This window comes from Anabrus simplex, chromosome 14, assembly GCF_040414725.1.
Source record: "Anabrus simplex isolate iqAnaSimp1 chromosome 14, ASM4041472v1, whole genome shotgun sequence".
Taxonomy (NCBI): Eukaryota; Metazoa; Arthropoda; class Insecta; order Orthoptera; family Tettigoniidae; genus Anabrus; species Anabrus simplex.
In genome coordinates, this window is record NC_090278.1 from 101,336,368 (window position 1) to 101,351,910 (window position 15,543).

The following is a 15,543-nucleotide window of genomic DNA, read 5'->3' on the forward strand; positions in this document are numbered from 1 at the left end:
CGTGTCGTCCACTTCTCCGCCTACCTTTGCCTAATGTGCATAAACATTCTAGACTGCAATGGTCTATGGAAGGATGTCATTGGGGACAGGAATATCAGCAGATAGTGTTTTCGGACGAATCCAAGTTCTGTTTGTTGGAAAACGATGGCTGAATTTTGGTTCGCCGCAGACAGAGGAAGAAGCATCACATTGGCTGCATTTGCACAAGACATACAGCGCCATACAGGGTGCTATTGGGTACAACCACAAATCACAGTTGGTGCGTGTTCAAGGCACTGTGACCAGTGACATCCTGCGACCGGTAGCCGTACCCTTTCTCCACGACACCCCAAACGCCATAGTTCAGCAGGACAATGCCCGACCACACGTGCCTTCTTGTTTCACAGAATTTCAGACTGTTGCTGTGGCCCGCCCAATCACCGGACTTGTCGCCAATCTAAAATATGTGGGATATAGTGAAACTACGGGTGAGGCGCTCTGACCCAATGCCAGCCACCAAAAATGAACTGTGGAACCAGGTGAATGCAGCATGGATGGCTATACCCCAGGACGCAATTCACGCCTTATACGCGTCAATGCCATCATGCATGGAACAAGTTATCAGTGCCCATGGAGGACCCAGTGCCTACTAGGCAACAGGACACGTGCTGAACCTAAGTGACTGTTCTGCAGAACATACCGTATTTACTCGTGTATTAGACCCCCCTTGGCTTTTAGAGACAAAGAAAATGGAAAAAAATCTCGCCCATAAGACCCCCCAACGTAATTTGTCAGAGAACGATGACGATTCCGCTTCCAAGTGGCTACAAGTCTTATTGCAGCTCTGATGACATCGCACGAATTTGTGAATAGTTTCGTCTGTACGACCTACGCATTGAAAAACGCGTCAAATCCATGCGGTACATCTGTGTTTCGTAGTTAAGAAATGTCCGCATCTGTAGCGTACGTCTACTGCAGCTCTGATGACGTCGCACAAATAGATGAATAGGCCTAGCTTCGTGTCGAACCCGCATTGCAAGCATGCATCAGTCATGCTATATGTCTTCGTTTTGTAGTTAATAATGTCCGCCAGCGTAATGGTTAGCACAATTAGTTGCTGTTTTCGGGGGTCTGACTTCGATTCCCGGTACCGTACTGCCAGAGATTTACGAATGGCAGGAAGGTTGATATGCGGTAAAAGCGGTACATGTAACTCCCCTCCACTGGGGGTGTGTCTAAAAAGAGCTGTACCACCTCGGGATGAGGAAACGAGTTTACTTTAGTTGAGAAATATTCGCGGTTGTTGGTGCTTATACAGCAGGCGAGATCATTAACAAAGTGGTCGTTTAATATCTCGTAACTCAGGCCAATATAGGTAGGCCTATATATTTGGAGAGAAGTAAGTTTAAAACGTGATAAAAGCTGTCCAATTAAAATGATTGTTTTACTCACCAACGTACCTGACAAATAATAATTTTATGTCCCGACGTACTTTAAACGATTTTCGGAGATGCCAAACAAAACATACTAGGGTATGAGTTAATAAAAAAAGAGACAACGAACATACAAAATTAAACATTATGATAATAAAACTCATTACCGCCACACCTAAATGCGGTATATTTTTCTGTTTTTTATTTTTATTTTTCCGTCGAACTTTTGGCACTATCAGGGCGATAATATACCTAACCTCAACAACGTGGTCTGTCTTATCTCATGGACAGCTGTTTACACAAGCATGAAATATACTCAAAAATAAGGCTCTGTGTTTCAACAGCCGCAGTTATCAAAAGAATGTTTCCAGTTATTATGTATTACATTCGGAAGTACCTACAACTCGTAACATACGCTAGTTATCAGCTGATGGTTTGGCATACCTTCTACGGTACGGCTTTATTCGGAAGGAGTGGCTTCTGCTACATATACACCAACTGGGAATATATTTACACTGTTTAGACTCTAGTCGGGAACGAAATTATTTTTAAAAGGTTCAAAAAGACGGGACCTCGCATGCTCTTGATTGCAGTGCATGGCTCGAAGAGAATGAACAATGAAGCATGGCTGACGCGACTGACAAGAGATAGCAGTGAAGATGACGTCACTTAGAATGCCGACACGCCCGTAGCAAGGCAGGCAAGTTGGCGGCGCAAGGCGATAATTCAAATGAAAGCAGTGATCAGGTTTACTGTGTGCTAGACCTACTGCTGACCGGCCATTAAGTTCTGTTTTATCAATATTTAATATATGATAAGACAATACCCTTATACCTTTCTTCTATGGGATCGAGTATGAAGTGAGACGAATCTTCGTAGCGAGTTTTTACGACCGTATGCCCTTCCTGACGTCAATCTTACCAGAGGAATTATTGAGATGCAACGAATGACGTGATATGAGTAACTAAAACGGACTTTTATACGTGCCGTAGGCCTAAAATTCGTGTTCATCATTTTTTGTCTTTTTACGTTTAGAAACACTGCCTTCCGACAAAAATAGCCAGTATAACTTGAATACATTCTAACTTTGTTAAATAATAGTACGTATAGAATGTTTACACGTCCAATTTATAGCTCTTTATAACCTAGAAGTCATGTGTTCGCTGTACAAAATTTTGAGGTTATTGCATATTGGACCCCCCTTTATTATTTTTGGCTGTAAAAGTGGGGTCTAATACGCGAGTAAATACGGTACTGATGAAGATGTCCTGTGAATATGAACTTCCTATCTCTAGTCTTTCAAGGTGTTCTTTTTTTAATGAACATGATTTGGGGTTTATGTAGTTATTGGCAAGAAATATACCTGACACAAGGTTCTCTTTGTACTTAAAGGTATTTGGTTATCCCATAGAAGGGACGTAACTTGGTGATAAAATTGTGCTCCTTTTTGGACTTGATTTCAGCAGAGGACTTCGCATCACTAGTTACAATACTAGCAGGATATTGAAAATGGTTATAAAGTTTTCTAGTTTCTCACCGTCCAGTTGGTTAAATCCGCTTGCAGGGGGGATGAGTGTCCCCTCATCATGATGCGCAGGTCGTCTGGTGAACACGTCCTTGGAAACTCGCGGCACCTATTCTGTAGGGTAGACCTAGACTACTGGTCTTAGTTCGTGGCTACACTCCAATGCCATGTTGGACAATCTCTGGCAATTTCTCATAAAATTATATATTGTTGTAGCACCTGTGAAAATCGCTGACCCGCAACACATAAGAGCTGAATTATTTCACATAGCAGTTTTTGCAGATATTGACCATGACCGACACTTTAGTAGACATTTTCTTCCGCAAAGCATCGCGTATCGAACATTGCAGCTGGTTCTTATGTTCAAGTTGGTAGTGTGAAAAACAGAATGAATTGTAGTCTAATTACAAATGATGATAAAATATTTCTGTAAATAAAATAAAAAACTGAAATTTTTGACATCGGCTATACATTCAACACTTTTGTTGCCCAGTTGGGACAGATGAAGCGTAACAGTGAACAAGCGCCTGTGTGTATTTAAAGAAATAGCAACAGAGTTGATTTTTGTATGGTTACACGGTACGAGGTAAGAATATCTGCTCGCTCAAATGAATGCATACAGGAAGGAAGGAAACATCAACGCATTCACTGCCAATGTCGGTTATATTTTTAAGTGCCAAAGCAAGTGTATGCACGTTTCAGAACTTCACATTGACGGTATCGCAGTGCAGGGAAACTTGCTGTATCGATCAACGAAGCTTTGATTTCTGTGCTTATTGCTGAAATAATTATATAGTTTTTGCTATACTCTAAAAATTGAACAAGGTTGAACTTTACAAGCTCTAAGATGTGCATATTTAAAAGGCTCTAAAATTGTGAGAAAATTGAGGATGCTTTGGACAAAATAATTGTAAATGATGAAAATACAACGCAGGCTGATGCAGTAGACTGTGGAGGGTTTGAGAGAGAGGTGTTGGTGTACAATTTTAATCGCTAGATTGCGTGCCGCTGTGCTCACGTGGAGCGAGGGCATATGACGGTGGTGATGGTGATTCGCCTGTTGGATGGTGACAGGAGTAGGCTGTGTTCACCCTCTTCCTATATCATGTCATTCATTTTGTCTCATTAACTCCTCTGCTGAGGTTGACTTCCAGTCATAAAAAAACTGCCACGACCTCATACCGAGAAACTGGACAAACACAAACAGGGTTGCCACCGACCACGAGAGCTGTCTGGTGATTTTGATTGCTGATGAAATATTGAACTGTGTCTGTTATATGATCCCCATGACAGACAAATTAAGAATCTCAACTTCCACATTATTGACGATTTCTCATTTTTTTCCTTGTAATGTGAGGCCACTCACTTCAATCACTCATATTCTGCAGCGTTCACAACTGAGAAAATTGACTTTCGCTTTCTTTTCCCTCCTCGATTAATTTTATTCTTCACAATTGAGCAGTGTTTGTGGGTGCAAAATGGTGTGTTTTTTCTTTTGGGAAATGAAAATTTAAAACATCTCAAATGTTATGTAATGTTTATATGGTACTGAAAAGGAAACTTTCCAGTGTTTTATAATTTCATTCAAATTGTATAATTCAGTTGCCTCAGTGAAATGTGGTATTTCTGATCTTTATTTTTTCAGCACTCATTTGGGGCGATGGAGCATTTTTGAAGATTGAATAAGCATTCCACACCTGAATTTTGTTGAAATTGATTGCACTTCCTTTAGCTAATAAACGACCAATTAAAGCACGTAAATATATATGTTCGTGCGTAAATCACAGCACATCTGTGTTGATGGCACTTATATCGGTGTCTGTGGAAAGTGTAATGGAGATACTCCTAGTGCCATCCTTGGACAAGACTTGGAACTAAATTGTTTCCTTTCCTACTGTATTAGCAGCAGTACGTATAAATTAATGATTTCATTGTCTGGCTCCATGGCTAAATGGTTAGCGTGCTGGCCTTTGGTCACAGGGGTCCCCAGTTCGATTTCTGGCAGGGTTGGGAATTTTAACCATCATCGGTTAATTTTACTGGCACAGGGGCTGGGTGTATGTGTTGTCTTCATCATTTCATCCTCTTCACGACGCGCAGGTCGCCTACGGGAGTCAAATAAAAAAGTCCTGCACGTGGTCCTCGGACACTCCCGGCAGTAAAAACCATACGCGAATTCATTTCAACGATTTCTTTTACAAAATCTGAAAATGAACTGTCCCGCCACAAACACTCCTCAGTTTTTCAGGGAGATTTTACACTGAAAGTCCTTTTGCAGTTCCTTGTCTCGAGATGTAAATATGCTCATCCCTTCTTACTCTAAGGTATTTGATGCACGTCACTCTCTCCCTTGTCAATTAATTGCATCCCCCACCCCGAGCCTATAAAAATTATCTCTTGTCTATTTTCTCCTGGTTTACCTTGAACTTTAATACCAGGCAAGTTGGCCACGTGGCTGTGAGCTTGCATGCGAATCCCACTGTCGGCACCCCTAAAGATGGTTTTCTGTGGTTTCCCATTTTCACACCAGGCAAGGCCTTTCCTATCCCGTCGTCACCGTAAGACCTACTGTACGACCCTGGAGGAACTGAGTCTGAGAGGCTCACTTCTTTATTTTGTGAAAAGTCTTCTAAATTTAGTGCCAACTATGCACGTAATTTTACTATTTTGATATTTGATACCTTTTAAAAATAATTTTGGGTTTTTTATGGTTTTATTTACGTTATTTATGCTTTTTAGGCGGTGAACACGATTTTACTTAGTGTCGTCTGTTTTACAGTTTTTGTTTCTCCTTTCACTCCAGGGAAATGTTATGAGCCCTGCTTGTGTGGAGGACGTTTTGACTTTTCCATAGATGGAGACGTACCTGTTTCTTGTTCCGATTCCTTCAGTGCAATCTTCTTCTTCATACTCTTCTGACGATGACATAGAAAGATCTAAATCTGAATCATTTTCAATCAAGAGCTTCTGTCAAATCATTTGGGTCCTCTAAATTGCATTTCTGTTTCTTAGATGCCGTTACTGAAAAGAAGTCATAGAAAAAATAAAATTGTGAAGAAGCTTATTGAAGTTACAATCTAGGTCGCGCCGAGTCTGCACAGTAAACAACGACCAGAAAGGAACTGAGCCTTGCATGTTCGGGAAGGGGAGATAGGAGTTCATGGAACAAACAAAAGAAAAATAAAGCAGTGAGCCTCGTAGGCTACGGTTAAAAATACAGCTTAGTTTCTTAAGTGCTGACTTTTCGTGTGATGCTGTTGAGCAGCGCCGTTCGATGTGGCATCATATGACCTATAGCTGTCTGATAGGGCATTACAGCTTTTCCAACTGTTAAATAACAATAAATTAACAAGGTACTGTCTGTCAGTATGTATCGCCCAGGAAAACGCATTTCGCCTTGACTAGCTATAACCAGTGAAATCTATGTGGAGTTTGTGTGGCAATGAACCGATCACAACTATCCTTGGTACAGCAGGCTGTGCAGTCACATCCCTCCTTTAAGAATATCTGCATTTCTCGACTGACTCTGTATATCCTACAAGGGAAGCAGCAAGACAGCCGGGCATTAAGACGTTCATCATGGAACGCACAGGGAAAAGAGGACACGCAAGAATTTCGACGTGAGGAGAAGGTATGCTTTCGCAAAGAAGGAATCTCAGCCCTCCGTTGGGGAAAACTGTAAAAGTGTCAAGAATACGTTCTCACAAAACAAACGCTCCTCAGGACATGCTCACTTGATGAGCTATTTACAAGGCTATTATCCTAGAAGAATAAGGCACTTTTGGTGAGATCTGATCGTACTTCCTCTTGCTAAATTGATGAAGAATGCAGTGTCCATACGATTGGTTTGCCCTCCAACTTCTCACTGCAGTCAATCTATCAACGTGTGTATTTCTTGCCCTCCACTATGTCTCATTGTAAGCCTCCATGTCGTCTATTAGGGAGGTGTCTAGGAAGTACTCTTCTTGTCCAGTTCGATGCAATACGTCGGCACGTGTGAGTCCACCATATTTCAAATGCCTGAATACAACTTCGATGTTTCACACTGACCAAACAAGTAGCTTGACGTATCTCTTGTGAGCTCTGGGCCCATTGCGCTGCTGATCAGCATTTTCCAAGTCGCACCGTTTCATCCTCCCTACCTGTTCAAGTGTCTCGCTGAGACATCTTTTTACTTATTGACATTTCATATTTATCAGACTCTTATATTCAACTAAACAAAAGATGCCTACATTTCTAGAAAATATAACTCAGAGAATTAGAGTAGCTGATCCTGTAGTCATTAAGATTGGGGTCCGTAAGGTCTCTATAGATTAGCTAAAGCACAAAAATTAACATCGGATATCTACAAAAAGATGTATCTATCAATAAATGCAAAAATAAAACACTACAGCACAGTTATAAAACCGGAAGCTACATATGCAGCAGAAACACTTTTTCACCTGAATATAAAATCAAAGACTGGCAGACTTCAGAAAACTGAAAGGAAGATTGAAAGAAACGGCATCAACAAAAAATATAAGAAAGATGGACAGTGGCGGTTAATACCTAACAAACAGTTATAAAACGTAAAAGTTATTACGGATACTATGCGTATGAGGAGACTGGGATTCCTTGGACATATCATGAGGGTGCAGGATTTGAGACTTCTGAAACAACTAGTACATCAATCTCGTCTCAAAAAATACCACAACAGGATGTAAATGGATCACAGAAGTAAGAGAGGATCTGAAGAAAATAGGCCTAACAACAGAAGACTCCACAAATAAGATAAAATTGAATACAAAACTCAAGAATACAAACCTGCACTTTACCCTTACATGAAACAAACCAACAACATGCATATTTTCAACCGAGGAAAGGGCACGAAGATCGGAGCTTCTGAAGAAGTACTGGGAGGACTGCAAAGCCTGAACAATCCCTTTAAAGTGACCTGAACGACGGGTTGACTAAAGTGATACTGTGCGGTCATAAAAGAAGAAGGAATGAGATGGGACATTATAAGGGTACCAGTGGGAACCTGGTGTCTAATAGAGAAGTTCCCAAAGAGATAATGTACAAGATGTATTATATTAAGGTACGCATTAGAGACTTGCACTTTACAGCAAGAAATGAGAGAGAGATGAAGTTCCTGAGGAGTACGGTAGATAGGTGTTTGTGTAAGGAGAGAAGAGTTGCAGGTGTCTTCAGGTGAATGTCACACCAACAGAGATATGGCAACGATAGAAAAAGAAAGGGCTAGCTGTGGGAAGGTACAGCCCGAGCATTTGCTATCACCTTGTATGGTTATGAGGGTATTACATGTTCTCCACCAGGAGTAGTGTCTGGAAGTGGGGGAGGCCGAGGGAGATGCTCACTAGAACGTGCTTGATATAAGAGGCTAAAGTGATGTTTGAGAAAATGTCTGGATTGGAATTGGCCATCATCATGAAACTTAATTCAGAGTAATGCACTAAAAAGAAACATCGGCAGAATTGATGGAAGGATTACTGCTGATTACTGCCCTAAGATGAGGAGCAACTAGGGAGGCATCTGACAGTTTATAAAGTCAAGACATCAGCCAAAGGAAGACAAGGGCTATGAAGGGCATGAAAATAAAAGTCTTCCTAGTCCTCGAATGCTCTAATAGCGTCAGGGTCGGAAAGAAACAAGAGTTGACCAAGGGAGGTCGTGTAGCATAGACGGAAGTGAAGAACCTGGCACAAGTACAGGTAGACCTCCTTATACACAATAGTTACGTTCTGCGGAATTGCGGCGCATACCGAATTAGCGTAAATCGAGTCATTTTATAAGTAAAATATAGGGTTAGGTTTCTGTTTACTCGCATATGAAGTTTAAAATAGCAGAGATTCTTACTATTTTTTTTTTTACAAAAAATAGCCACTGTGTTTCTGAAACGGAATTTAATGCAAATTTTATATAAACTTAACTTTTTAACACTGAAACACAACTAATAAACTAAATTCTGCATACAAGCTCTTGGCTTTACGTTGAATAGTAGCTCCAGAGAGAGGTATGTGTTGGTTGGGGGTTGGTTGTGATGCTCAATCCAATCCAATATTTCCATCGCTTCGGAGCGAGATTTGGTCACTCTAGTCACACGTAAATTAGTAGAAGATTGGGCAGTTTTTTTAAATTGATTTCGCACTGTCATGAATAGTTCTCACTATGGATTCAGTAAGTCCCAAAGGACGCTGAATATCAACAGTATGCTCACCTTTCTCAAAGCGATCCAAACTTTGTTTCTAACGAATACGACTTCGGTACACGTTTCTTTCCTTCAACAGGTTCAATTTCTTTCCTTTTACTCGGTGTTTTAAAATGGGAAACCTGTCAAGTGCAATTTCACAGCTCTACTGACCGAAATTGACGATTCACGTCTCGACAAATATGACGGGACATGCGCTTGCTCCGTTTAACCTTGGTGCTTGACGTAGTGTACGTTACAGAGTTCGGTACGCACATGTGCACCCGCCTTAAGGGATTACAGCTTCCATGTACTGTTAACAGATGGCAGCACTAGACTTAAAACCAAAATAGCGTATATACAAAATCGCGGATAACAAATCCGCGTATAACGGAGTTTGCCTGTAAATGGAAGCAATGCCCCCGGCGCCCCTTATGACAGGCTCCCAGCCCATGGGAGAGATACAGTGAAACTTGAGATCTCTGAGTGCCGTGGCTAAGGTTACTGTTGGTGTACATCCAGTCATTTATTTCTCTTAGGTTTTCAAAGGACACCGCATTCCCAAGGCCTGCACATGGAATCCTGCACCATCTTGGAAGTAGCGTTCACTACAGAAGTAAATTAATACGATTGTAACGTCAGAGAGTTGAAGTACTTACTGCTATAGAAGTAACGTTCTTTACTCGCGGAGTGTAGTTGTTTTCTTTAAAGAAATCTAAATATATAAGGTTATGGGAGGTGGGGGAACGTAAGCGAAAAAGATAAATAGTAGAGATAATGAAGATCTATGCAAAGGATAAAGATTGTAAGAAATACAACATAAAAATGCTGGATAAGAAAAGAAATTCGTGGAAAGCCGTCACAGAATAATTTAATGCGTCGAGTGACAGAAAACGCAAGTTAAAATTCTGTGGAAGGACTTAAAAGCGAAGGCTACAAAGAAGCAGAAAGTCATACAGATCACCTGCATCCACAGTGAAATTGTTTTCCACGTTCACACCAGGCAAATCCTGGGTCTGTACCTTAATGAAGGCCACGGCTGCTTCCTTCCCACTCCTAGGCCTTTCCTACACTATCCTCGCCATAAGACCTGTCTGTGTTGGTGCGGCATTAAAAAAAGGTGGGGGAGGGGGGGAAGAAAACTACCCCTTCCGATTTCTGAAAAATCACTGTGTTCACTGGGATATGCAGCCACGATGTGTGGGAGCCTGCACCTCCCTCTTAACTTCACTAGTGCTTTAACCGTACACCCAGGAGTCGTGCGGCAACTGACTGAAATGTTCTGGTACGAAACACTTGTAGGACACACATCAGCTGTAATTTGGGAGATACAACAAAATTAAGACCGGAATTCAGCTGTAAGTGACCTCCAAGTAGATTTAGATGGAAAGTAAAGGATTTCTTCTCAAGACCAAACGTTCCTTAAACTCTCTCCGTGTGCATATCATACGGCTATCGCTTTTTGCGCACTGTACGCACTATTACACTGCCGTCGTTTTCTTCGTCAAGATTGTCAATATAATCTAAGTAATCCATAAACACGTTTGAAACTTCTTCCTCTCGTATACGACACGGTATTATCATTCGTCAACAAGTCTAAACCTACCTTACTCCATGCTCAACGTGAGAGTAAATTCCAACCTATATTCGTGTGTTATTTACTTTAGTAATATACTACAAGATGGTGCTGTTCAACATTTTACTCTTGTAGTAATTTAGTCGAGAAGTATTTGAAAGGACTAAAATATTTTGGAGGTGGTTTAGTCTCGTCTGGAAGTCGGCGAGCCTCCGTGGCTCAAACGGCAGCGTCGGCGTCTCACCGCTGGATTGTGTGGTTCAAATTTCGGTCACTCTGTGAGATTTGTGCTGGACAAAGCGGAGGCGGGACAGGTTTTTCTCTGGTTGCTCCGGTTTTCCCTGTCATCTTTCATTCCAGCAACACTCTCCAATATCATTTCATAGCATCTATCAGTCATTAATAAATCTCTTTGGGAGCGGCAACCCCATGGTAATAATTACATCCCTGACCTGGTCAGAAAACAGGTAGTAGGTTTTCATTTTGATGGAAGTCGCCGAATGCTGACTTCAAGAGTACTTTACTACGGAAGTAGAACTTACTCTTGGTTGGTGCACGCCACCCATATTAACGAAGTGTCAGTCATCAAGCTAATCAATGAGGATGACCCTGGAAATCAGGAGGGAGAATCTCCCTCACTTGAGGTTGAAAGCATCATCCCACCTTTAAAATGAGATTACATTGGAAGAGGTTCCTATTCCAGATTTAGAAAGGAAAGTGACAGTCAGCTGAGGGCACAAGGTCCTCGTGTTATGTAAACAACAGAAACATATCTCTCTCATTTTTATAATGAACATCAACATAAAAACACTTTCAATCTCATTCTCACCGTACAGTTGAAACGACTGCGACTGTGGACAGCACGTACAGTCTTCTCCTTGTCCTTCGAAATCGTAGAAATTGCTGAGTGTTTCCATCACAATTCCCTTTCCTTTGCGACATCTTCACTCCACAACAGTTTGTTTTACATTGTTGTCAGCAATTCCCAAATACGTAAATCAACATTGGACGTTATAGCCGATACATTGCCCCGAAAATGTGATAAAAACACGTTGTTTTATACGATATGTCGTAATAACTGATTTTTTAAAATATACTGTTTATATGTTTGGAAGCAGCCGTTACGTCGTTTAAAGTGATGTTGCATTAAATGGTTTTGACCGTATACGTGTCAATTTTCTCACTTACATTTTTTACCTGACGATGTTCCATACTTCAGGAATGAAACAAATGAGAAACGGCTACCACATCCAAGGAAGGCAGCAGGCGCGCAAATTACCCACTCCCGGCACGGGGAGGTAGTGACGAAAAATAACGATACGGGACTCATCCGAGGCCCCGTAATCGGAATGAGTACACTTTAAATCCTTTAACGAGTATCCATTGGAGGGCAAGTCTGGTGCCAGCAGCCGCGGTAATTCCAGCTCCAATAGCGTATATTAAAGTTGTAGCGGTTAAAAAGCTCGTAGTTGGATTTGTGCCCCACGCTGTCGGTTCATCGCTCGTCGGTGTCTAACTGGCATGGTTCGTGGGACGTCCTGCCGGTGGTGGCGAGTCGAAAGCGCGCGGCCGCCGTGGTTATCCGCGTGCGGTTCCTGCGCGCCGTAGGCGGACCCCGATGAAATCCTACCGCGGTGCTCTTCATTGAGTGTCGAGATGGGCCGGCACGTTTACTTTGAACAAATTAGAGTGCTTAAAGCAGGCCGGCTGCGCCTGAATACTGTGTGCATGGAATAATGGAATAAGACCTCGGTTCTATTTTGTTGGTTTTCGGAACCCGAGGTAATGATTAATAGGGACAGGCGGGGGCATTCGTATTGCGACGTTAGAGGTGAAATTCTTGGATCGTCGCAAGACGGACCGAAGCGAAAGCATTTGCCAAGTATGTTTTCATTAATCAAGAACGAAAGTTAGAGGTTCGAAGGCGATCAGATACCGCCCTAGTTCTAACCATAAACGATGCCAAGTACTTTGATTATATTTGTATCTTCATGAACTAGATATGAAAATATTAAGTATTGTAAGGTGGGATTCTTCTTTCAACCTTAGTTAATACCAATACGGAATAAGTTGCCTTCCTTAATGTCACATGTGCTGAAGCTGATCATCCTACCTCCTCAGATAATGTTGGCAACCATCATTTTATCAGAGGTTCCACGCATGTTTTGTGATCACTTTGGGTTAGGCTGTATTGGTGACCAAACTAGGTATTTTGTGAGCTCACTGATGTTTTTACAACAGTCTGCAAGTATGACGCTGTCATCTGCTTCCTTTATCAGCTTCAGAATCCACCTTCTTGCTATGAGTAACACTCGGAGAGGAACGGTGAAAATGATTGATTCGCTCAATGTTAAAAATAATTTCAATACGGAACAATGAAATTTTTATCTTTAAATCGCTCAATGTTGTCAAACGCAAGGCTGCGCAAGTTATTGCACCAATTGCAAGTCTAAATTCGTCAGCGGTTAGCGACTTATTGGGCAAGACACAGTCGTGCTAGCAATGTGAGCTTCCGCAAGTTACTTGCATGGATAGAATGCAATCATATATTGTGAAAGTGAAAGTGATCACATTTCTCTGTATATTGTAAGTTAATGCAGAAAACATAATTGAATTAATTTTTTTAATTGAGAGGTTTTAAAAAATTATGGACGTTCACATCAGTGAATTCAGAGACAGAATCAAGACACTGAATGCTTTCAGTTCCAATGTAGAGGATTTTAACATGCCAGTGAAGGAAAAACAGATTTCTCAGGAAATGAAGAAAATAAACAATGGCTTGTCAGGAATACCTACAGAATATTGGTGGCCGTATTTTTCAGATATGAAATTCATAGAGAGTAGGACGGCAATGATTTTGGAAGCCAAGCCTATTAGCTGTTTTGCGCATCTGAGAGCGACGCCATGGATTCTCATAAACAAGAGTAAATCTTTGAACATTAAAGAAACTATGGAATTTATATCACAAGAAAAAATGCCAACCCAACCAATGTAAAGATTTCCCCTCTTTGCTCTGCTTAATTTTCGGAACAGTATTTCCCACTTTTTTTCCAGCAGGGCTTACTGCAGGCTATTCAGTGTTACAATCATCAGGTTACATTAACACTGTGTAGTCGTACTTTTTTCATCACTTGCCGTATTCTGAAAATCACTAGTGTTATATTTGCGGGAGTTTTTTCTGTAAGGTTATAAATTGTTTTGGTAATAGCGAGCAAGTAGAATTGTGGCATGCATTTAATAACGTACTTGTCCATTTCCTCCAATATAAAGATCAGTTCAGTTGTGATGACTTACGGCGCATGTGGTTTCGACAAACAATAGCTAATTTCAAGAAGGGAACTCACTGAGCTATGTGTGTGTTACAGGGAAAGGAGGATCAGTTCCTCAAGGACGGTCAGCTCTTGCCGGAGAACCTAGTAGCCGCCTGTCAGGCGTCCGAGATGCCCGTGATCCTGCACATGAGGGAAGGCTATGACCACAGCTACTTCTACGTTTCTACTTTCATCGGAGAACATCTCCAACATCACATGCATTACCTGCGCTCTTGAATGTATCATATTTACTGACATTAAAATTTTCTCTTGCTTTCTGCAGCTTTGGCAATTTTTAAACTCTCAGCCTACCAGCAATATCGATCGTTATTTTGCTCTGACCTGCCGCATACAACATCAAGAAAGGTGGTATTTAAATTTAACCGCAGGATTCTTAGGTCCGTATTCACCAATGCAATCTTGGTTTAAAGCTAAGAAATAGTTGAATTTGTATTCAATATTATCTCACTTTAAAATGTTAGTCGATGAAACAGCAATAAAACGTCCTAGGTGGATAAAAAAACACACTAGTCTACGATAACACATTTTAGGTTATCCGACACTCTGGGCTGTACAGGAATGGACGGTGTTTTAATGACTGCCTTATTTCTTCAGTGAAATATACAATTTGTTTTTTATTCTGCCATCAAATACAATATTAGGCTTCCTTCTTCTTTTTCTGAAAATTAAATGAACATACTTAATAAAGGAACTAAATTCAATTGGCCTAACCCGCAAGAAATGGAAGAATTAACCACCACAATAGTGGAATCAGAAGTAAATATAGGTAAATTACCGGCAGAAATACAAAATGACATTAAATATGAAATAAAAAAGAAACTCCCAAGTTTAGTAAAAGAAATGAAAACCAATCCCGACCAAGCCCTCCTAAAACAAATAAAAGAATTAAAGACAAAAATAAGGGATAACAATTAAGGCGGATAAAGGCGAAACAATAGTCCTAATAAATAAAAGTGACTACATTAATAAAACTGAAGATAGACCCGGTCTCTAAAATTCAATAGAATCTAAAAACAATCCTTAAAAAATCAACTTGTTTATTTGATGAGCAAGAACAACAAAAAATGATCAACATGAATCCAACATTGCCTAAGGCAAAGGCACTACCTAAAGTACAGAAAAACAACACACCCATTCGACCAATCATAAATAGCAGAAATAGCCCAACATATAAAATGTCAAAATTTATACATCAGTTCCTCAAAAAGCATTATAAGTTTCAGAGTAACTCCTCAATTAAAAATTCGATTGAATTTTGCGAAAGATTAAAAAACTTCAACTTACAACCCCACCACAGGATGAGCTCTTTTGATATTACCAATATGTATTCAAACATCCCCATTAAAGAGACGGTTGAAATTATTAACTTAAACCTATCCAAACATAATAACTTAAGTAAGCTAGAAATAGATGAATTTATTAAACTACTTAAATTCGTGCTAAATAATAACTATTTCACTTTTAACAATAAAATCTACCACCAGTTGAGTTTAGCCATGGTTGACCCCAGC

At 40.6% G+C, this 15,543-nt stretch overlaps 1 protein-coding gene across 3 annotated transcripts in view; it reads left to right on the top strand.

Moving 5' to 3' along the window:
• The window catches only part of LOC136885623 (S-formylglutathione hydrolase), a 56,895-nt gene extending 42,602 nt beyond the window's left edge, over positions 1-14,293 (top strand). For all 3 annotated transcript variants that reach the window (XM_067158320.2, XM_067158322.2, XM_067158321.2), the window contains one exon: positions 14,066-14,293. In XM_067158320.2, the coding sequence (XP_067014421.1) occupies positions 14,066-14,248 (183 nt within the window). In that variant the 3' untranslated portion in view covers positions 14,249-14,293. The remainder of the gene's footprint in view (positions 1-14,065) is intronic.
• The last annotated feature ends 1,250 nt before the right edge of the window (positions 14,294-15,543 follow it).